Below are 24,417 nucleotides of genomic sequence, written 5' to 3'. Positions count from 1 at the left end.
TTATTTTTTGGATATATATATATTTTTTATTAATTTGACATAGAGAGACAGCCAGTGAGAGAGGGAAAACAAGCAGGGGGAATGGGAGAGGAAGATTCAGGCTCCTACCGGAGGAGCCTGATGTGGGGCTCGATCCCAGAACACTGGGATCACGCCCTGAGCCGAAGGCAGACGCTTAACGACTGCGCCACCCAGGCGCCCCTATTTATTTATTTTTTGATGTAAAGTTCAATGATTCATTAGTTGCATATAACACCCAGTGCACCATGCAATACGTGCCCTCCTTACTACCCATCACCAGCCTATCCCATTCCCCCACCCCCTCCGCTCTGAAGCCTGCAGTTTGTTTCTCAGAGTCCATAGTCTCTCATGCTTCATTCCCCCTTCTGATTATGCCTTTAATTATTTTCTCTAGTCTCATCACATTGGCTAGTCCTTCCAGAACAGTGTGAAATGTGTCCTTGAGACAGTGGGCATCCTTGTTTCTTTCTGACCTTAGTGGGAATGCCTCCAGTGTTGCCCAGTAAGAAAGATACTGGCTTTACAATTAATGTATATGTACTCTGTTGTGTTAAGTAATATCCATTTGTATTAACAATCTATTGCTGCTTAACAAATTATCCGGAATGTAGTGGCTTAAACTGTGGGTAGGGGTGCTTAAAAGAATAAACAGTTACTATCTCATATTTTCTGAAGATCTAGAATCTAGGCTTGGCTTAGCTGGGTGTCTTGGCCTCAACGTCTCTTTCAAGGCTTGCAGTCAAGGTTGTTGCCTAGGGCTGTTGTTTTCCCTGAAGGCTCAACTAAAGAAGTATACTCTTCTATGTTTATTTATGTGGTTGTTGGCAAGATTCAGTTAATCTCAGGTCGTTGGTCTGAGGGTTGACTCAGTTCCTTGCTGGCTCTTGGCCAGAGGACTGACTCACTTAGTACGTTGCCAGTTGGCCTCTTTGTAGTGTTGTTCCCAACATGGCAGCTGGCTTCCATCAGTACAAGGAAAAAAGGAGCAAGAGAGGGTATGCAAGACAGAATCCACAGTCTCTTTCTGATCTAATCATGGAAGTGACATCCCATCCCTTTTACTATATTCTGTTCATTAGAAAGAAGTCAGTAGGTCAAGCCCAGACTTAAGGGGAGGCTATTACACAAGGGCCGAAATGCCTGGTAGTGATCAACGGGGACAATCTTGGAGGCTATTTACCACACCATTAATTCCTACTTTCTTAAGAATTTTTATTAGTAATGGGTGTGGAATTTATTCAGAGCCTTTTTCAGACTTTAAAGGAAAAAATTCTTGAGGTCTTCAGGCAAAAAAGTGAAACAATCATGAAGATGAAGAAGACTGCAAAGTAATACTCCAAACTGTATTCTGTATACAGTGGTGGTTGCATTCACGCTTGACGGTGTTTTTCTTTGAGCCGTTTACAAGTATTTTTGTATAATAGATATGTAATTAATTATATATAACATATATATTACACAAGAAATAATATATAAATATATGCTTATAATATAAATCATAAATGATTAATATATAATTATGTATATTATATATAATAAGTTAGTGGGATTTTAATAATTTTCCACATGTATTAATATATCATTTTTCTCTGGTTACTTTCAAGATTTTCTTTCTGGTTTTCAGAAATTTCACTATGATGTACCTTGGTATAATTTTGTTTGTATTTTTGTCGGAGTTTGCTGAGCTTCTTGAATCTGTGAATTTATGTCCTTTCCCAATTTTGATACATTTTCAACCATTATTTCTTTGAATATTTTTTATGCACTATTCCCTTTTTCCCTTCTGGACACCATTTACACATATGTTACATCTGTTGATGTTATCCTACATTCCTCTAAGTCACTGTTCATGTTTCTTTCAGTCTTTTTTCTCTCTGCATTTTATTTTTTTTTAAAGATTTTATTTATTTATTTCAGACAGTGAGTGAGAGAGAGAGAGAGCACAGGCCAGGGCGGGGGGGGGAGGGGGCTGCAGGGAGGGGCAGAGGGAGAAGTGGGCTCCCTGCTTGACATGGGGCTTGATCCCAGGACCCTGGGATCATGACCTGAGCTGAAGGCAGATGCTTAACCAGCTGAGCCACCCAGGCACCCCTCTCTCTGCGTTTTAGATTAGATCATTTATATTGATCTTTCTTCAAGTTCATTAACTCTTTCCTTTGTCATATTCATTCTGTTATTCAGCTTTATCCAGTAATTTTTTCAGTTTTAGACCTTTCATTTGTTCATTCATCTGTCCATCCTTCCTCCCTCCCTCCCTCCCTCCCTTCCTTCCTTTCTTCCTACTGAAATTTCCCATCTTTATATTACAGGCATATTTTACTTTAGATTACTCTGTATAGCTGTAATAACTACATAAATTTTTTTTGCTGATTCCAACATCTTGGTCCTCTTGAGCTTGATATCCATTGTTTGTTGTTGTTGCTAATGGATCACATTTTCTTGTGTTTTCATATGTTGAATAACTTTAGATTATATCCTGACATTGGGAATGTTGTGTTTTGGAGATTGGAATCTGATATATTCATTCAAAGGGTGTAGAGATTTTTGTTTTAGCGGGCAGTTTACCTGGTTTGACTCAAGCAGTAAACTGTTTCCTGGAGGGCAGCTGAAATCTCTGTGCAGTTCTTTTACCTTTAGCTGGAGTTTTTTCTATATTTGCATCGTTCTGGGCTTGCCATTGATTAGTCAAAGTTTAGAGATAGAATTTGGGGTTCCCCTTCCCCGGGTCTTTTTTTCTGGTATTCTCCCTTTACTTGCCAGTGGTCATGGTTGCCCTGAACTCTGTCTTCCTGTTCTGTAGGCTAGTAAGACTGAAGTTTTCTGTCAGAGCTTTTGCTGCTTTGCATGGTAACTGTCTGTACCCTACCTTAAACTAAATGCTGTTTAAAAAACAAAACAAAACTCAAACTCACCCAGTGCCATTTCTTCTTCTAAGTTTAGACTCTTAGCCAGAATTGGCTTGTTTTTGTTTACTTTGTAGTGCCTCAGAGTCGTGTGTGTGTGTGTGTGTGCGTGTGTGTGTGTGCGTTTGTTAGCATTTTAGTTGTTATTTGACAGAGGATCAGTCCAGTAGGAGTTTATTTTGCTGTACTGAATTGGAATTTGCATTCTTTTCTTTTAACTGCTCTGTGTCTTTGTAATTCTAGTGGGTTTCTTGAAGTCAACATTAGTTGATTCTTTGATTTTTGACCAATCTGACAAGCTGTGCTGTTTAACTGGATTGTTTAGATCATGTTACATTTAATGTGATTACTGATATGATTGAGTTTAAGTCAACCATCTTACAACTTGTGTTCCATTTGTCTCAGCTGTTATTTATTTTTTCCCTGCTTTCTTTCTTTAAAATTATTTTCGTGCCATGTAGGATCCCATTTTACTACCACTATTGGCTTATTAACTCTATTTCAGTGTTTTAAGGTTTATATGTGCGTCTTTAACCTGTTACAGTCTACCTTCACGTAATATACCACTTCACATGTACCATAGGAACCTTACATCAGTACTTCATTCTTTGTGCTGTTGTATGTCTTACATATGTGTATGTTTGTGTGTATCCATCAGTGTACCTATATATGTACATATCGTGTGTATGTCAGTCAGGGTCCAGTTAGGAGACAGAAACCGTATCTGTAGTTTAAATAGGGAAAATTAAAGAATTGTTGACTAGTAAAATGTTATTAGCTACTAAAAGAGAATAAGAGGACTCTATGGTATTCAGAATTAGTAAGTACAAAAAGCAGCTATTACTTCTGGGCTGAGGGAAAGTAGGCAGTGAAAGGACTAATGACTTAGGAGTGCTCCATCCCCTAGGCCGATATTTAGCCCTCTTCAGTGGAGGTCTGGCTGTCAGAAGAACATACAGCCGGCTTGTGGTAAAGGAGCTTGCCAGATGGTTTAGGCTGGAGCTGCTCTGTGATACCAGCTCCCTGTTGCAGGAGAGTTTTGGTAGTCTGGAACTGGTCTGTAGAAGCAGCCTGGCTAGTGGGGAGGCAGTTGCCTGCAGTGTGAGCAGAACTACCACAGAAGTGGCCACACGGTGGTAAGACCGTTGCCTGAGGCTGGCTGAAGCTGGTCTGTAGCAGTACATCGCTCCATGAGTGTGGCCTGACGGTGCAGCCAAGAGTTGCTGCAGAGCTGGGTGGGGAGTTCATAGTTTGAGAATGTGGCTTGAGGTTTTCCAAGAGGGCTGCTGAGGTGAGCACTTCTGGGCCTTGGCTCCTGTGCTAAGTAAACAATTGAAGGGGGACTGGCCCCAGAAGGGAGGGCCTTCATGCTACTGTCATCTGGCAGAGTCACTCCAGTGCCCTCTTTTGACAACCTAACATTAGGCCAGTTGACAAAGGAGATGAGTTGACAGGATCCAGCTCTAGCAGGCATAGAAGTTAGATTTGGAGCTGACAGACTAAACCGAAGAAGGCATTATTTTAATTTAGAGTTTAGATTGTTAATTTAAAGAAATTTAAAATGAGAAAAGTTGTTTTATATTAATTCCTGTATTATTTTCTCAGATTTGGTTTACCTGAATAAAGTCTTTATTTCTCCATCTTTTTTTTAATTAAATGTCTTACTTTGAGATAATGTTGGATCCACATGTAATTGTAAGAAATAATACAGAAAGATCCTGTGTATCCTTCTAGTTTCCACCACTGTTCACGTCTTACATAAACATAGTACAAGATCAGCACCAGAAAATTGACACTGGTATTATCTTACTCAGTGTTCATCATTTTCTCTATACTCATTTGTGTGTGTGTGTGTTCTGTGCAATTTTATCACATGTGTAGATTTGTGTAATCACTACCATAGTCAAGGTAGAGAGAGTACCTTCATCACTGCAAGGATTGCTTGAGCTACCCTTTTATAGTCACGTTTCTCACGGTCCCCCAAACCTTGGCAAAGACTACTGTGTTCTCCATCTCTATTATTTTATCATTTTATTGCTGAATTCTATTTCATGGTATGAATGTGATGCAGATTCTTGGACCTTTTACCCATTGAAGGGTATATTGGTGGTTTTGTGTTTATCTGTAATAAATAATGCTGCTTGGCACATTTGTATTCTTGTTTTTTTGTGAATAAGTTTTCATTTCTCTGAGATAAGTGACTAAGATGGCAATTGCTGAGTCATATGTTAATTATATGTTTCATTTTGTTATTGTTGAGATATAATTCACATACTATAAAATTCGCCCTTCTAAGTATGCAATTCAGTGGTGTTTAGTATAATCACAAGGTTGAGCAACCATTAGTACTATCTAATTCTGGAACATTTTCATCGCCTCAAAAGAAACCCATTTAGCATTCATTCCTCCCTTCCCTCAATCCCTAATAACTCCTTCATGACCAATAATCTGCTTTCTATTTCTATGGCTATGCCTGTCTGGGACATTTCATGTAAATGGAGTCATACAATATGTGGCTTTTTAGGTCTTGCTGCTTTAAGATAGCATGTTTTCAGACTTCATCTATGTTGTAGCGTGTTTCGGAATTCATTCTTTTTTATGGATGTGTAATATTCCATTGCATGAACATACCATGCTTTGTTTATCCAATATTTAGCTGATAGACATTTGAGTTGTTCACACATTTTGGCCATAGTGAATAATGCAGGTGTGAACATTCATGTAGGAGTTTATGTATGAATGTATATTTTCAGTTCTTTAGGGTTTATACCTAGGAGTGGAATTGCAGGGCTAACTCTGTTTAACCTTTTGAGGAACTGTCAAACTGTTTTCCAGAGCTGCATCATTTTACAATTCCACCAACAATATGTGAGGGTCCTAATTTCTCCTTGTCCTCATCAACATTTGTTATTTTCTGCCCTTTTGATTATAGTCAACCTAGTCGGTGTGAATTGGTATCATAGTTTTGATTTGTATTTTTTGACTAATGATGTCTTTTCATGGGTTAACTGGCTATTTGTATATTTCTTTGGAGAAATGTCTATTCAAATCTGTTGTCCATTTTTAAATTATGATATTTGTCTTTTTATTGTTGAGTTATAAGAGTTCTTTATATATTTGAGTGCTTTACATATTTGTTTTATATATTTGAGATAGCTTTATATATTTAAGTGCTTTATATATTTGAGATATGTAATTTATATATTTGAATGCTTTATATATTTGATACTTTATCAGATACATGCTTTTCAAATATTTTCTCCCATTTTGTGGTTAATCTTTTCACTTTCTTGATAATGTTTTATCTGGCAGCTTGTGTTCTGGTATCATATCTAAGAAACTGTTTTTAATCCATCATCGTGAAGATTTAATTTAACTGTTTTTCTTACTCAGGTTGTATAATTTTAGCTCTTGCATTTAGGTCTTTGATCCATTTTGAGTTAATTTTTACATATGCTGCAATGTGAAGGTCTAACTTCTGTTTTGCATGTGCAGGTCCAAATATCTCAGCACCATTTATTGAAAAGGATACTCTTTCTCTATTGAATTGTTTCAGCACCTTTGTCAGAAATCATCTCACCATGGACATGGGGGCAAATTTCTGGATTCTCAAATTTTATTCCATTGATTTATAGGTCTTTTTGCCAGTAGCATGCAAACTTGATTACTGTAGCTTCATAGTAAGTTTTGAAATTGAGAAGTGTGATTCCTCCAACATTATTCTTGTTTTTCAAAATTGTTTTAGCTATTCCAAGTCCCTTGCATTTCCATGCAAGTTTTAACATCTGCTTGTCAAGTTATTAAAGAAAAAAGTCATCTGCAATTGATGATAGCAATTGCATTGAATCTTTAGACCAATATGCAGAGTGTTGCCATCTTAATATTATGTCTTCTAATCTATGAATGTGAGATGTTTTTCTATTTAGGTCTTCAGTTTCTTTCAACATTTTTTTGTTTGAACATTGAATACTTTTCAGTGTAAAAATCTTGAATTTCTTTTGTTAAAAATATTCCTTATTATTCTTTTTGATTTTATTATACATACAATGATTTTCTTAATTCATGTTAGAATTACTCATTGTCTAGTATATAAAAATACAAGTGACTTTTGTATGTTGATCTTTAATTCTTCAACCTTGCTGAACTCATTTATTAACTTTTTTTGGGAGAATTCCTTAGGATTTTCTATATGTAAGATCATGTTAGCTGTCAATGAAGATAGCTTTCTTTCTTTTTTTTTTTTTTTAAAGATTTTATTTATTTATTTGGGAGAGAGAGAGATAGCACGAGCAGGGAGGAGAGGAAGAAGCAGGTTCCCTGCAAGCAGGGAGCCCGACCTGGCTCAATCCCAGGACCCTGAAATCATGACCTGAGCCAAAGGCAGACACTTAACTGAGCCACCGAGGCACCCCAATAGCTTTATTTCTTACTTTCCAATCTGTATCCCTATTGTTTCTTTTTCTTGCTTAATTTCCTTGGCTATCGCATAGAAAGTTGAGTAAAAGTGGTAAGACCAGATATCTTTGTGTTGCTCCTGCCTAATGTTAGGGGGAAAGCTTTCAGTCTTTTGCGTTTAGTATGATGATAGCTATAGAGTTTTCATAGATACCCTCTATGTAATTGAGGAAATTCCCTTCTACTGCTTGTTTCTTGAGTGTTTTTAGCACAAGAGGGTGTTTAATTTTGTTAAATGGTCTTTTTTTCTTCTATTGAGATGATACTTTTTTTCTTTATTCTGTTATTGTGTATTACATTGATTGATGCTTGTATGTTGAACGAACCAACCTTTCATCATTGAGGGTAAATACCATTTGGTCGTGGTATATAATCCTTTTTATGTGTTGCTAGATTTGGCTTACTAGTATATTGTTAAGGAATTTTGCTTTTGTATTCATAAGGGAAATTGGTCTGTAGTCTTCTTGTGATGTCTTTGGTTTTGGTATCAAGGTAATATTGGCCTCATAGAATGAGTTGAAAGAGTTTTCTCACTTCTTTTCCTTTATTATTATTATTATTATTATTATTATTTTTTTTTTTTTAAAGTATTTTCTCAGTTACCTTAGTGGTCAGCTAACGATGAGGCAGAGATTTCCTTAGCTGCCTGAATCCAGTAAGTCTCGCAGTCTTTGCCGAGGAGCTTTGCTTTTGTATGGTGGCGGGCCTCCACCTCTCAGCCTGTATTTGACAACTTCCTTAGCCTTCGCTTTCTCATGTAGGAACCTCGAGTTCAGCAGAGGTGATTGCTTAGGGTCTTTTCAACTCTTTCCTGAGCATTTGCACAATTCTGGACCTGCCTTAGACCTTCTAGATTCCCAGAAATATGCCAGAGCTTTTCAGAGCTCCTATGGACATCTTACCCAACTTTTCCATTTAAGGTTTTTGATTGTCTATTGTTTGCTCCAGCTGTTATCTATAGGCTCAGGTGGCTGTGAATAAACAATTACCCATAATTTGTTTCAACTGGGGAAAAGGCAAGTTTCTAGTCAGATCAAATTAAAAACAGCTTTGTAAGTGTGGTCTTCCAGGGAACCATGATGTCAAATGATGACAGTTCTGGGAGTGAGCTCTACCCTGGTTCTGTCCCTTCAGGTACTAGCCAGGCTGCTGCTTTTCACTTTGACTGGGGGCTGGATTTTTGTTGTTTTGTTTGCTTTTGCTTTTGTTTTTTTTCCCATGCTTCTGTAGAGCTGGAGCATGAGGGATAGAATTAGAGGAAGTGAAAATGCCCCAAAGTTCACAGCTCACTGTGCTTATTGAGATTTTGCCATTTTTCTTAAATATACCCTCCCTGTATCACTTTGGTTAATTTCCAGTTTTGTACATAAGCTTCTTACCATTTTTGCCAATATTCTTGTTGATTTTATGTAAAAGAATTTTTGGAGGTCGTTACTCTTTCGATTTTGCTCTGGATTTGTAGTTTCCTGAGAAATTGCTAAATAATTTTCCAGGTTGGCTGCAACTTTTTACATTCTCCTTCAGCAAGATGTGATTGTTCTAGTTTCTCATTGTGGCTGTCATTTCTATTTCTCTAGTGGTTAATGATACTGAACATCTTTTCAAGTATTTATTGGTTATCTGTATCTTTTGTTATCTTCGGTTATCTGTTGCTCATTTTCTGTTTGGATTTATTTTTAGTTTTAAGAGCTTTTAAATATTATAGAAACCAGTTCTTTGTTGTATATGTTGTTTACAAATATTTTCTCCCAATGTGTAATTTGTCTTTTCATCCTCTTTATGTTCTTTTGCAGAGCAAAAGTTTTGCCTTTTGATGAGGTCCAGTTTATCAATTTTTGCTTTTATGCATCATGTTTTTAGTGTCAATTCTAAGAACTCCTTGTCTAGCCTTAGGCCCTGAAGGTTTTCTCCTGTAAGAAAAAATATCACATTAGTTTTTTCTCTGAAAGTCTTACAGTTTTTGTTTTACATTCATCTTCATAGTTTTGAAGTTTTGGTCTTCTGGAATTAGAATTCTTGATGTCTTTTTTTTTTTTTTTTTCCTTTCAGCACTTTTATGATGTTCATTGTCTTCTGGCTTGCATAGTTTCTGAAGCGACATCTGCTATCATTCTTATATTTGTTCCTCTGCATGTAGTATGTTTTTTTCCTTAGGCTACTTTGAAGATTTTTATTTTTACACTGTTTTTCAGGGATTTGATTTTGATATACTTTGGGGTTTTCTTTTTTCTTATGCTTGACATTCAGTGAGCTTCTTGGGTTTGTCTTTATAGCTTTCATCTAATTTAGCAATTTTTTGACATTATTTCTTCAGATACTTATTTCTATACTCCTCTCTCTGGTGTTTCCAAGACTCTTACTTGTTTGTTAGGTTGTTTAATATTTTCCCTTAATCACTGACACTCTTTTCAGTTCTTTTCAATCTTTTTTGTGTGTGTGCTTCAGTATGGACAAATTGTATTTCTCTGTCTTCAATGTCTAATTTGCTGTTAACCCCACCTAGTGAAGCTTTCACTTTGTTGATTGCAAAAGTTCTGTTTGGTTCTTCTTCATACCTTAACACTTCTCTTGCTCTGTTCATATTTTGCTTTAAAAGCCTGAATATACTTCTTATAGTTGTTCTTATGTCCTTCTTTGCTGATTTTATTGTCTCTGTTCTGGATGTGCTGGTAATGACTGTTTTTTCATGGTTATTGGTCACATTTTCTTGATTTATTGGCATGTCTAATACTTTTTGATTGGATGCTGGACCTTACAAGTTTTACATTGCTGAGTCTCTAGACTTTATTGTCTTTCTTTTTCTTGTGCCTTATTCTGTCAGGAGGTTATTTGCAATTTAGTTTAATCCTTTCATGGCTTTTGTTTACACTTCACAGGTCTAGAGTACCCTCTACTCCAGGGGTAGTTTAGCCCTATTACTAGGGCATGGCCTTTATAGGATCTGATTTGAATGTGCCAAATAATCAACAAGGACTTGGTACGCTTGCTGCTCAAAACTTAAATGCCTCCAGCCCTGAATGAGCTCTGTGGACCACTCAGCTGATAGGTTTTCAGTCACTTTTTGCCTAGGCTACATTTTAGAATTCAGCAATGAGTCAAAGGATCCTTACTTAAATTTTTAAAGGTTTTTTGTTTTTTGTTTGTTTGTTTGTTTTTTTCCTATAGCATCCTCTCCTCCAGAACTCCACCCCACTATCCCACAACTTCCAGGTGCCTCAGTTTCTCTGAATTCTGACTTGTGTCTCCATAACTCAGTGAGACTTACATACTTTGTTTGGAATTCCATTCATGTACCCCAGTTCACAGTTTGCCTCCAGATAGAAAGCTAGGGACATTGTGTGGCTTGCCTTGTTTCTTCTCTCTCAGGTAACATAATCCTAATTTCCTGTTTTTTATATCTGAAAATAATTGTTTCATATATTCCATCCAGTTTTCCTGTTGCTTATAGCAGCCTATAATTCCATCCTGGTCCCTATTATTCCATTATGGCTGGAAATAAAAGCCCTGCTCTTTTAATTTTTAAAGGAAACAACTTCTTTATTTTGGAACAATTTTATATTTCCAGAAAAGTTGTAAAGAGAGTACAGAGTTCTAGTACACCTATCACCCAGTTTCTCCTATTGTTAACATCTTAAAATTCCATGATACATTTGTCAAAAATAAGAAACTGACATTGACATATCACTATTAAGTAAATGTCCGTATCTAATTTTATTAAAAAACTGCTAAATTACTTTCCAACGTGGCTGTGTTGTTTTGCATTCCTGCCGGCAATGAATGAAAGCTCCTGCACTGTAGGAGAACGTGATGAAAACTAGTTACATTGAAACACCAACATGTCAGCTACTTTGAGATTACAAAAAACAAGTAAAGAGAAGTGACTTAAAATTGCTAAACCTTTGATTGTAGATGACTCACAATAACTATAACAAGTATAACAATAACAGGGCCATTCATGGTCCTCTGATTGTTCTAAGAGCTTTACATTTATTGATTCGTTTAATCCTTAACAATATTCTGATGTCGTTGGTGTTATTATTCCTCCTTCTATAGATTAGGAAATGAGAAGCTGAGTAATTTTCCCTTGGGCACATGGCTACTGAGGTGCACTTTCTTCCTGCAGAGTCTGTTCTCTGATCCGTCCCACCAGCGATGATTCTTTATCAGTTGCACATCAGAATTAACTTGAGTTGAGATGGTGTTTCAGTTGGTAGGGATGGTCCTGCGCACCTATGTTTTGTAGTTAGGATTGGGAAGATTCTATTCTTTCTGTAGACTGCATCTTCATTTTAATGTAGGTAAATTTAATGTGTTCAAATACACTTTTTGATTTCATTTGTAACAGTGAGCACCGTAGTTCGTGTTTTGATTTGGGCATCCATTTTAAGGTCCTTTTGCATATGTAGAACTTGAGTTTAGGCAAATATTTTGTGGGTGACTGAAAAATCAGTTGTCTCTTTATTTTGGTGTCCAGGCACCCTGGCTTGTGTGTAACAAATGCAAATATGTGTATATGTATGCGTGTGTGCTTGCACACTTATTTACATAGGGTGTTTTGGCACAAAGAAATTTTAGGGTGGTCTGATAAAGCAGCTAGGTATTCCTTCCTAAAATTCATGCTTAAAAAACAGGAAAGCATTTTATATACACAATGCAAGGAATAAAATATATGATAGAATGGAATACTTGTTGAAATTGTGTTAGACCCAGCAGGTTAATACCTTCACAAAATCTATTTAAAGCAGCATTAAATAATCTTAAATGTATTACTTTTGTGTCTTTCTTATTTTGTGTTAGTGACATTTTAAAACATTTGATATTAGGCTTAAAAATGTAGAAAAAAATTTCGATATTCTTTTAAAAATACTTTATGAAGATTGAGTCATGAAGCATAACAAATACAATGATAGATTTGAAAATATAAAAATATCCAGGTCTCTCGTCTCAAAATCAGTGATATAAATTTATTTTTAAATTATTGTATGATTTCCAGTAGTCGCTGTTCTGCTCTGAATAGTTGGCGACTGTTGATGGCATAAAGTCTCCACCAGAGTGCGCTAAAGATACTTCAGTGGGAAAAGTGTTATTTACTAGGCTTGTCTGGACTTGTCAGCGGGGGTAACCTTTTTTTTTTTTTAAGAGAAGAATTTGATTCTTGTTTATGAGATTCCTTTTGCTGTGAAATAAATATGTAGCTTGACAGTTGAGTATTTTTACAGATAATGTAAATGGTCAGTATTTAATCTCTCCGTTCTTGGTTCTCAGTCAGCGTATTAGCTGGAAATAGCTTTGATTTATTTTGTGAAGTTATCCTTCAGAAATTGAAAGTTGCATTTTCATTTACATAATAAGTGTTGATTTTCTTTATGCAATACGTGTTTTTCTGAAAACCTGAATACTTTAAAATGAACTAGAAAAACTAGTAATTTGTTTTTTGAGTTTAAAAAAATACCTCAAAATATTGCGGTTGTGCATGCTTTTATTTTAAAATAACAAATAGGTTTAATATTTGCAATTCCAGCATAAAATATCATTCTCGAGGTATTAGTTAACTGTGATGACCGCAATGTCATATACTTAGAGTAGGGTACGATAGAAAGCTTTGGTCCCTTTATACTTGATAAATTTCTGTGTGAGCATTTTACAGATTAGTTATCTGGCAGAAGCACTGGATGATAGCAACTGTCTTTTGTTTTCTTTTTTTTCTTCTTTTCCCCCAGGTACCTTCACTCAAATAACATAGTTGTGGTTCCAGAAGGTAAGTCCACTTTCAGTTTTTAGTTGGGAGGTACCATAGTTTATGCTTTCCTTTATAATAGTAGAACAAATTTTGATTGGAGTTTTATGGAATTTTACTTATAAAGCATCTTTAATTTATTAGTTTCGAAGATTAGTAAGTTCAGTTAACAATTTTGATTGAATATAATATGTCTAAAATGGTTGTAATGGTTAGGTAAATTATTGTTGCATAAATTGTTAGGTAAATAATAAAATGATAAATTTGAAAGATATTTATTTTTTTTGATCTAATTTTATAATTTTTTAAGTATTTGGTACACCCAGTATGGGGCTCGAACTCAGAACCCCGAGATTGTGTCACATGCTCCACTGACTGAGCCAGCCAGGCACCCCAAAATGATAAATTTTTTTTAAGATTTATTTATTTATTTTGAGAGAGAGCGTGTGCACGCATGCTCATGTGTGCAGGGGAGGAGCAAAGGGAAAAGGAGAGAGAAAATCTCAAGCCGACTCCCTGCCAAGTGTGCAGCTCAACACTGGGCTCAGTCCCACAAACCCGAGATCGTGACCTGAGCCAAAATCAAGAGTTGGTCACTCAGCTGACTGAGCTACCCAGGTGCCCTTTTAAATTTTAAATTTAATAAATCCAGCTAAGAATTTTGGCTAGACAAAAAGACCTTATATATCATTTCATCATTTATGTATTCAAGCAATGCTTTACACTGTAACCTTTTTATTTGTGCTTTTTAACTTATCATATTTTATATCAAGGTTGAAGTCTTATCACTCCTATAAAATTTACTTTGATCTATGTTTTTATTATTTGCACAACAGAAGCAGGGATATTAAGATATTTTAATTAGGGGCGCCTGGGTGGCACAGCGGTTAAGCGTCTGCCTTCGGCTCAGGGCGTGATCCCGGCGTTATGGGATCGAGCCCCACATCAGGCTCCTCTGCTATGAGCCTGCTTCTTCCTCTCCCACTCACCCTGCTTGTGTTCCCTCTCTCGCTGGCTGTCTCTCTCTCTGTCAAATAAATAAATAAAATCTTAAAAAAAAAAAAGATATTTTAATTAGCAGTACTTGCATTAAAGATTTGTCATAACACGTGGGTCAAATTAATTTTGCCTTTACCTTTCTTTTCTCTTTGAAGCCATTGGATCCCTCGTAAAACTCCAGTGTTTGGATCTTAGTGACAATGCCTTAGAAATTGTTTGCCCAGAAATTGGTCGTCTGAGAGCTTTACGTCATCTTCGATTAGCTAATAACCAACTGCAATTCCTACCTCCAGGTAATCATAGTCTGTAGCACAGAATAGTTTCTTGTCTATTTACATATCTGTTTTTATTTCTGTTTGTCACTGTGTGTCTAGGCAGTGAGCTTTGGGTATATTTGTGATTTGGGGTGGTCCATTTGTTTGAAGATGGAACTAAGGAATGTGGGTGAAATGTGTCTAAGGGTCTTTTACCTGATGTGGACATAAGAAGGTGGCATTTATGTTTTTAGCTACAATTACTACAATTTTGCTTTGCGATCAGTGCCCCTTCAAGTCACTCCTCTGGTGAAATATTTGTACAAAAAAGTAACTCAGTTCTGAATATTTTACATAAGAGAATTTAGATGAACTTTGCATGATGTAATCATTTTAGTACCCCAAAAGGAAATAGTGTTTTCTGTCATTCTCTAGTGAGGTAGCTGATGTACATTAGCTTTGATTTAATAAATCTGACTAGAATTTCATAGCAGAATTTAAGTTTGAGTCCTAGAACTAATTATCAGTTCTGCCTACTGAACATCCTTCTAGAATGTGATGTACATATGCATAGTACTGAAATTCTGCATTCTCCTGAGCTACCATTAAACCTGTTGACTCTCTTACAAGGGGCATAAAGGGGTATTCTTTTGTGAATCCACACATTTGCGAATTCTGTCACATGTCATTTCCCATATTTAAAAAAAAGGTGAAGTATGTTAAAAAAATAAAAAACTTGTGCCTTAAGTATTATATGAAAGTTACTCTGCAGTCAAGAATGAGCAGAGAAAAATGCAGATGTCACATTGTCGAAGATTATTTCTATTTAGTAACTCAGGAGCACCAACCAGTCTCTTAGTGTAACCAGGTGAAATGCGTGACTCAACCAAAATTACAGATCACTACCTGTCATGGAACTTCAGGCTCACATGAGAATGGTAAAAACTACTCATGCTTAATCCATGAATTAAAAAGTCTATAATATTTCTTTGTGACATAAAAAATACTTTCTCTAAACTCTTTCAAGTACAAACATGTCTAAGTGAGACACAGCAACTTATTAATTTTTAGACTTTATGTGCCGCCCTTAATAATATAGGTTCAATATTGTTTGCAAAAATAGTACAGTGATTGACTCTGCTTAAAAAATTCTTTAACCTTATATAATTACTGTCTTACATTTTCCAAAGATAGTTAATACAAAAAATTTCAATATGGTGTAGGAATCTGATCTTTCTTTTAGAGTTTATTGTATGTAATCAGGCTCTGTGGTGTTTTATCATTCTAGCTTTCATCAAGTTTATATATTCAGATACGCAGGAAATTAGATTCTCTTTTGGAAAGCGCCTAGGAAATGTTATCAGCAAAGATAATACTTCGGGTTTTCATATTCTCATATATGAAACTTTTACAAGATCTGTAAAATCAAGATATATGGATATAATACTGTATTCAGAAGTCCCTTTTTATATATATTTAAAGAGCATATGAGAAATACAATTCTGTTAAACCATTGTTCTTTGTATTCTATTATTCTGTTTTTTCCTGTAATATAAGAGCATTTTGTGGTAGAATGTGGTCATTTCCTTCCATTATATACTCTTAGAGGTTAAGGATGTGCTACTAATGTCATTGACTGCTTCCTAATAACCAGTAAAGGGTATAGGTTTTCTGACTGCTTGCATCTAATTTTTAATTTATATCTCACCTGTTGCATAATAGATTTTAAGCATTTACTACTGGTTTTATTTCCATTGCTTTTGTCTGTTGTATATGTTTGATTTTGCCTGATTTGGGTAAAATTATATACAGTAATAGCTGTATTTTGAGTAGAAACTTCTGACTGAGCCGTGTGTAGATTTTCTTCTTTCTAGGCCATCATCAGTAGCAATAGACTAGACCTTACTAATTATGTGATTCACTTTATTTATCTTTTTATGAGGTAATTTCATATGTTATGATTTGAATGGCTGAGGGGCTGGATACATATCGCCCAAGTGTCTGGTCATGTTGGTCATATACAATGGGAAAGTATTGTTAAGTGTAGTAAAAAAACAAAAACAAAAATGTGAGGGACTCCTGTGTTACTTCTGTTTGATGACAGCAGGCACCAGTTCCCTCGAAAGACTTAATGTTTCGTTATGTGCACTTGTTGTGGTTGAAAACCTTTGAATATGATTTCATTTTCAATATTTAAAATTTGAAAAATTTTATACCAATATTTAAAAAATCTGCAACATTTGAAAAATCTAGATGCATATATAGAGAGTTTTAAGACTGGGATCTAAGAATGAATTATAGGGGTTTCATGAATGCCCTGAAATTTGCACACAGTTTGGTATTTATGAGTATGTACCTGTTGCTGTGAAGAAGGGCCAGTGTTTTCAACAGTTTTGCAAACACATTCATGAGTCATATGGTTGGTTCTATTGAGTCGTCTGCCAATACCCACCTGGTACCAGCTATATGGACTGGGACCCATTTTCTGGGGTACCCCTTTCCCCCATTCTGTTAGACTGAATGTACTGCCATTTTCCTACCTTGTGACATGGCTTTATCTCTACAGTTAATTGGTGCTGGTGTAGGTAGCTGATCCGGTAGAACAGTTCTTATCCTGGGAGTTTTGGAAGAGGCTAGTGGGGGAGAAGGAGAGAGAGTAAGAGACATCAGGAGAAATGAGAAAAAGAAAATCAGTCTCTTTTTCTCTCCAGGCTGTTGCACAATGCTCTGTAATCTGACGAGGTGCTGGGAAATAGCCACGTGGATTGGGAAACAGAAAAAAGAAGAAAGATGAAGCAGATATACAGAGAGTAGATGGAGGCAGAGTCAGTCTTTCTTTCTTTCTTTCTTTCTTTCTTTCTTTCTTTCTTTCTTTCTGTATTTATTTGTTTGTTTGTTTGTTTGTTTATTTGACAGAGAGAGAGAGCACAAGCAGGGGGAGTGGCAGACAGAGAGAGAAGCAGGCTCCCCAGTGAACAGGGAGCCTGATGCTAGGACTCAATCCCAGGACTCGATCCCAGGATCATGACCTGAGCTGAAGGCAGACGCTCATCCGCCTGAGCAACCCAGGGGGGAGGCAGAGACTTTCTTTAGTATCCCAATCACTGGTTGTGTCCTCAGTGTCCTTCAGGCCCATAGGCTTTGTGCTTAAGCTAGCTCTTAAGTTGGCTTCTGTGAATTGTAACCAAAAGACCTCCATGTAACAATGCTGCCCTGAAGGCTTAAAGCAGCCATTCTGGGGTATAGGATTAATGGTGTTTTGAACTCGCTTATTTACTTAACTATTAATACTTTGAAGTTGCAAAAGCTCTTCTTAGTAGTAGGAAGTCCAGGTTACCAATAGCATGATCAGTAATATGTCAGTAGTATGTCTGTAAAGTGGTTCCTTCTGTCGTCTGTTTTTTTCCCTCTTTACAACATTCTTTGCACCCTTTCTCTTAGATGTGCCTACACCCACACCCCCCACCCCAGCACAGGTGGTTTTTTGGGAGGAACAGAGAACACTGGTGTGAAGCGGTGACAGGAGACAGGAATGTAGAGACAGCTTAGAGTGTGTTAGTAAGCCCGTGTAGGGGAGGTACAGTTTTTCCTGTGCCCTCTTAGGGTCTCCAGTTGGGCCCAAGAATTAACTGACATAAGACAGATCAACAGGAGAAAAGTATACAAATTTTATTTAGTAATTTTTACGTGTGCAAAGGAAGCTTCATCAGAAAAATGAAGACCTAAAGGAGCAGTTAAAGCCAAACACCTATACACTAGGTTGGACAAAGAGTAGTAGCTGTGAAAATGTGACAAGACAAAGGGGTTTGGGTTAGGGCAGGTAATTGTGAAACAGCGACTAGGAACATGAGGGTTAGTTTAACAAGGTTGGTTTGTTAAGATCTCCCTTGGTCTCTACTCTCCATCTCTGGTGATAATAATGTCTTCCTTCCTCCCAGTACAGGGAAGACAACTTTTACATGGGACTTTTATCTCATGCTTTTAGGAAGAAAAGGGAAGGTCAAAGTTCCTTCTTGCATCTGCCCGTTTTCAGCGCCTTTGACTCAAAATAATTAGTATGCCAGAGTGGCATATTTTGGGGTGGCACTGAACTCCTCCACCAACCACCACAGTGGGCACTGAGAGCTTAATCCTGTGTAAAACACAAGGGATCATCCTGCTTAAGTGTTGAGGGGCCTAAGCCTTTAAACCTCAGCTCCCAAAAAGTACTGGTTCAGAGTTGCTTAGACGAGGGGGTGCTTGCTGTCCCTACACACATGTGGTAGAGCAGCGGCCTTCTGTAGAAAAAGCCTCAGCCCCAGTGATATGAATACTGGCAGCAGAGAACTGGCCAGAGAACACCCTAGTGGTAGCTCTGAGTCATCTGTGCATGGGCTCCAGTGAATTCCGACAGACGGGCACCTTGGACTGAAGGAAGGTTCACGATATACCTGTTTTAAATATCTTCCTGACTTAGTCCATAACCCGGCCTGAAAGATAAGGCTAATTTAATAATACGGATTTAACTTGGTTCCAAGATGAATAAATAATCACTCAAAAAATCTTCCTGGATAAAATTATTGAAGTCATGGTTTATGGTATAAGAACTTTGGAATCTTGAAGCACTGTTTTTTTTGAGCAGGCCCCATTCCCTTTTTAAAAAATTATTATTTTAATAACTTTGTATTTTATTTGGCAATGGGTTTTGTAGGTTTGTATCCAAATACCATAAGGAAAAGTTTAATGAATATTTTGGCTTATTTTTTTTACCGTGATATTTAAAGTTTTTATTTTTGATCTTACATTTCACACATAAAAATCATATATTTTTAAGGTATGCAGCATGATTTTTGATATATGTTTACAGTGTGAAATGATTACCACAGTGAAACTAAGTAACACGAGTTCTACTCTCAGCAAATTCAAATATACAATATATTATTGTGTATTAATAATACATTATACAATACATTAATATGAATATATTAATACATTTTTCATTGCCTTTGTTTTTAAAAAACTTTTTATTATGGAAAATTTGAAATACAAAAGTACGGTAGAATGATGAACCCCCATATACCCAACATTGAACTTGAACAGTTATCATTGAAGACCTTCTTGATTTTCTTTTTAATTTTTGTTCTTCATATTTTTGTCTTCTCTTAGTTTTTTTTTAATTGAGGTAAAATTTACATATAGTGAAATGCACAAATGTACAGTTCTGAGTTTTGACAAATGTATGTACCCATGTAATCAGCATCTTCGTCAAGATACAAAACATTTCCATTACCCCAGAAAGTACTCTCGTATCTCTTCCAGTCTGTTGACCATAGGTGAACACTCTTCTGATTTCTGTGACCACAGATTAATGTGATCTGCTGTTGAACATAAGTGGAGTCAGATATTCAAGATGCATCCACGCTCTTGCATATATCAGTAGTCCATTGTTCTTTAATTTGCAGGGTAGTATTCAAATATTTGAATATATGGTTCATTTATTTATTTCCCTCTTGATGGACATACAGGTTTCTTCTAACTTTGGACTATGATGAATACAGGTAATATTAAACAGTCTTGTGTAAGGCTTTTTATGGATATATGTTTTCATATATATATTTCATAATGATATATATATATGTATATATATATATATATACACACACACATATATATATACACACACACATATATCCTTATTACAATTTACTTAGGATGTTTTACCACTTAATATGGATTGTAAGCCTCTTCCAGTAGTGTGTACTTCCATTTACCCTCATGTTCTTTTATCGTATTTTCTCCTATATGTCATGAGCCCTAGAATATAGTATCTATTTTGCAACAGTCAATTGTCTTTAAAGGAAATCAAGATAATAAAAAAGGATATTCTTTGTTTTTACCCATGTATTTACTATTACGCACGCTCTTCGTTCTTCCCTGTGGATGTATTTTCTGTCTGGTGTTACTTCTCTTCAGCCTGAAGTACTTCCTTTTGTATTTCTTGTAATGCAGGTCCTTCAACAATGAACTATCTCAGTTTTCTTTATGCAAAACTGTCTTTATTTTTGAAGAATATTTTCTCTGGATATAGAATTCTCAGTTGACAGGATTTCCTTCTGGCACTTTATGAAGGTGACCTTCCATATTGTCTTCTGACCCCATTGTTTCTGATGAGAAATCAGTTGCAATTTGTATCATTGTTACCTTGTATATAATATCTTTTTCTATGGCTATGTTAACATTTTTCTCTTTATCTTTTGTTAGCAGTTTGTTTAGGATGTGCCACAATGTAGGACTTTAAAAATATCCTGGTTGGGGTTTTCTTGATTCCCAAATTGGGAAGTTTTCTGTCATTATTTCTTCAGATATTTTTCTGCCCCGTTTCCTTTCTTTTTGGGAGCTCTAGTCACACATATTAAATCGTTTGATATTGTTTCACAGGTCACCGAGGCTTTGTTCTTCTAAGAAATGTTTTTTCTCTTGATCTGAAGGTTGCATGATGTATCTGCTGATCTGTCTTCTGCTCACTGACTTCTTTTGCTCTCTCCAGTATGCCATTTATTAAGCACCTCTTCACCTCACAGTTTTCTCCCCTTTGGTACCCTGGCCTACATTTTCCAGCTGCTTCAGCTCTCCAGGTCGGATCTCTGGCTCTTCTGCTCTGTGAGACTGCTGAGCTCTGCTTGGGTTCCACTTCCCTGTGCTGTGGCCCAGAGTGCACCCCTTGGCAGAAAGCCACGTCCCAACATGGGGCTCACCTCTTCAGGGATCAAAGTTCTGTGTTTCCCGTCTGTTGCTTGAACACAGTTCCCTCATCTATTTTTGAGTAGTTTTATTGTATTTTGGTGGGAGCAAGTCTGGTGGCAGTGACCCTGTCATGTCTGGAAGTGGGAGTCCATTACATGTTCTTTGATTTCTCGTCTGAATGCTAACCTGAATGCTTTCCTATATATGAATTATGTACCAATTAAACATTTGTATGTTGCCTTCTCCTTCTAGCTTCAAAACTGGAACATTGTTACAGAACAAATGTAAACTCATTTTATTCCAAAGGCTTTTTCTAACTTGATCAAGTAAAATTATGTGATTTGTTAGGAAGACAAATACCATGCACTTGCAAATAAGGGAATATTAAGGAAAGGTTTCCATCAGTGCAGAGCTGCTTGCCAGACCCTTTTGTGATTCACCCTTTGGTAAAGACCACAAGGGCCAATGGATATTAGAAGCATCCGCTCGCTCCTGGTAGTCAACAGAAGACTGATGCTTTTGTGATTTGCTGTAAACTCCCATGAGAGAAGGTTGTGGTAACAAACAAACAACAGAACGTAACTGGAGTCCGAAAAGATGTTGCTTACATCTGGCACATAAATCAGCCTATTTTTAAAAAAAAATTTTTTTTATCCTTAAAAAGTTGTTTTGCGTACCAAAAAAGGAAAGATTTTTAGTCCAAATTAAAAACACTAAAGCAGTGTTACTTTAATAATAAAAGTTTTAAAAAATAACAAAAGCACACAAAAGCACATACGTCTGTGAAAATAAAATACTCAAACACAGAAATACGTGCTACATATAACTAGCATGAATTGTTCCAAAAACTCAGCCTTCAAGTATGGTCAGGTTTATTATTTTTTTCTTAAAATGTGTTTTTCTTCCAGTTGAGCCTCTTATTGCTTTATCAAAATGAAATTTAGTATCTCTTCTTAGCCCTGTCCCGTTGCCACCTAAATTGTTATGGAACCTCTGTGCTCATTGGTCTAATGTGGAGGCAAAGAGAAACAGACCAGCCTTCTTCCTGTGGAGCACACAGCAGGACTGGAGCCTGGTCATGCTGGGGCTTCCACTGTTGCTTACTACCCCAATCGTTGAGACTTCGTTGGCATCATCTGACAGATGATAGCACAGGCCGCAGTGCTTCTTCAGAAGTGCCAGTCCCACTCCTGTAGGTACAGACTGGTCATTGGTGATCCGTATTAGTGTTTCCTGGGTTGGTTTCTAGGGATGCTGGGCGGCTCCAGGAATACAGGGGCAGCCCTGGTTTCATTGCCGTCTCTTCCATTGTGCCCGCCGTTCAGAGATCAACTCAAAGGGAATCCTCAGAACACAAAGGATCTTATTGTACCCCCTTTCCCCCAAATTATCATGGCTCTTCACCCCCTATTACCCTCCTTGGTGGCTACCATAGTAATTTGGGGGTAATTTACCCTCCTAGGGAGACTCAGCTTTTCACTGATTCCACATCAGTGCTGGTAAATTAACTAGCTAGCGTATTTTTTCACTAATAAAGAATCTAAATAATTACGCTCTGGTAGAGCACTCTTCTGAGGTCACCAGGCTATATATGTACGGTCAGCAATATATATAAATAGACTTTCTCTATTTTGTAGGGTTATCTACATTACTTGGGGCACTGGCTTACTGTTCCATCTGCCTAACAAAAAGTATCTGTTGGTTCAAAGTACCATGCTGTGTAGTAGAGGAAGTGGGGATGGTGAAGGTGCACAAAATGTAGACCCAGACTTAAAAGGAGCTTGTGATGTTTTATTGTCTAATACTTTAGACTAATATTTGTACTTCTAAGGAAGAGAGTAGACAGGGTAGAGAAAGAAATATTGAGTGTGTTAGTACTCAGTCATCTGGGTACAGTGCAGAGTGGTTAAGATACCCATTTGACAACTAATGGACAGAGGGATAAAAATCTAATAATTTACCCATCCTCAGCTTGCTAGGTAATCACCGAGTAATTGAATAAATTGTCTATCAGAGTTCTAAACTCATATTCACAATCTGTTCTTTCATTGTCTCTTACATGCGTAAAGTTACTTTATTAATATACTTGTTATACATAATACTCTATTAGTGTAAGGTAACTTTATACCATAGCTAAATACATATTAGTTACTTTATAGTAACATATAGATATTTTATTCAGGTTTTTACATAACATTATCTCAGTGTATTAAACACACGGATTTCCCAGAAAAAATATTTTTATATTCGATACTATTACGTATTGTTCAATCTGGTTACAAATGGAGCTAAAACTTTAAAATTTTATTTACAGATTTTTCCAAGGTTTAAAAGTTGGGCAAGAACCTTGGAATAAAAATGGCCATTAAGATTCTTCTAAAAGAAAAAAAAGTTTTGTTTTCTGGACCATGCATCCTTTTCCGTGTCAAGTAAATACAGAAAGTACTCCTTTTTAGGAAAGACGTGAAGGGAAATGGCAGAACACGTGCCAAACATCTGAAAAACAAAAGTTCATTGTGATGATACTTTAAAAAAAAAGGCAAAAGGAGAAAAGTTAGTCCTTCAGACTTGGAAAGCTTCTCCCATCAATCATACTACTGGCTAAGGCATGTTGAATTCCTTTCCACGGCCCATTCCTTTGTGAAAAGATTTAAAAGCGGCTAACATCATAATAGCAGCAACTCAATTTGAAATCCCAAGGGGAATACTTCCAAATTTACTTTACGTGCAGTACTGTTATTCTTCCCTTTCTGTGTACAATTAATTTTCTCTGCCATGGTCTTTTATGAGCATGGTGCTGGTGGGGTCAGCTGAAGAGGGTTTAAGGAGAAGTCATGCTTGAGGTTGAGGGACTGAGCTGATGTGTAAGTGGTGTTCAGGACCCAGTGATTTGGATTTGAGTATATCCCATTACTGTATCACTGAAATATATTCAACTCCTACTCTGTCACAGATACTTTTTTAAGGATTATCTTTCTAAATTACAGATTTGAAAAACGACTTCGGCAGTTAAAATGCTTCACTTAAATAATTTGCCAAAAGTGTTGTGGTTGCAGGGAGAGAAGCCCATAATGGGTTCATGACCATATGTTTATCACGAATAGCAGGGATTAGGGGCATTAAAAAAAAAGCTGATGAATATAAATGATCTTAATCTTGTGGAGTGAATGTTCTTGAGAACTTATTAAATAATTTTTTTAGGCACAACTTATTAATGGGAATTCAGAGATTGAATTGTTATTTTTGGATGTAAATCAACTTGCAGTACTTTCAAGGTAGTGTGAAGTAATTTCTATCATAGCTTTGGTATCTTGGCAAAACTTGG

The 24,417-nt window shown here is 36.5% G+C and overlaps 1 protein-coding gene across 5 annotated transcripts in view; it reads left to right on the top strand.

Annotated features, from left to right (window-relative positions):
* Positions 1 to 24,417, top strand: part of LRRC28 (leucine rich repeat containing 28) — a 171,218-nt gene that overhangs the window by 24,972 nt on the left and 121,829 nt on the right. For all 5 annotated transcript variants that reach the window (XM_040642716.1, XM_040642714.1, XM_040642711.1 and 2 more), the window contains exons 4-5: positions 13,100 to 13,137; positions 14,271 to 14,408. In XM_040642716.1, coding sequence (XP_040498650.1) covers positions 13,100 to 13,137; positions 14,271 to 14,408 — 176 coding nt within the window. The remainder of the gene's footprint in view (positions 1 to 13,099; positions 13,138 to 14,270; positions 14,409 to 24,417) is intronic.

Source organism: Ursus maritimus, unplaced genomic scaffold (assembly GCF_017311325.1).
Source record: "Ursus maritimus isolate PB19 unplaced genomic scaffold, ASM1731132v1 scaffold_27, whole genome shotgun sequence".
Classification (NCBI taxonomy): Eukaryota; Metazoa; Chordata; class Mammalia; order Carnivora; family Ursidae; genus Ursus; species Ursus maritimus.
The sequence above is the reverse complement of the archived record's forward strand: the minus strand, read 5'-3'. Positions and strand labels throughout refer to the sequence as shown.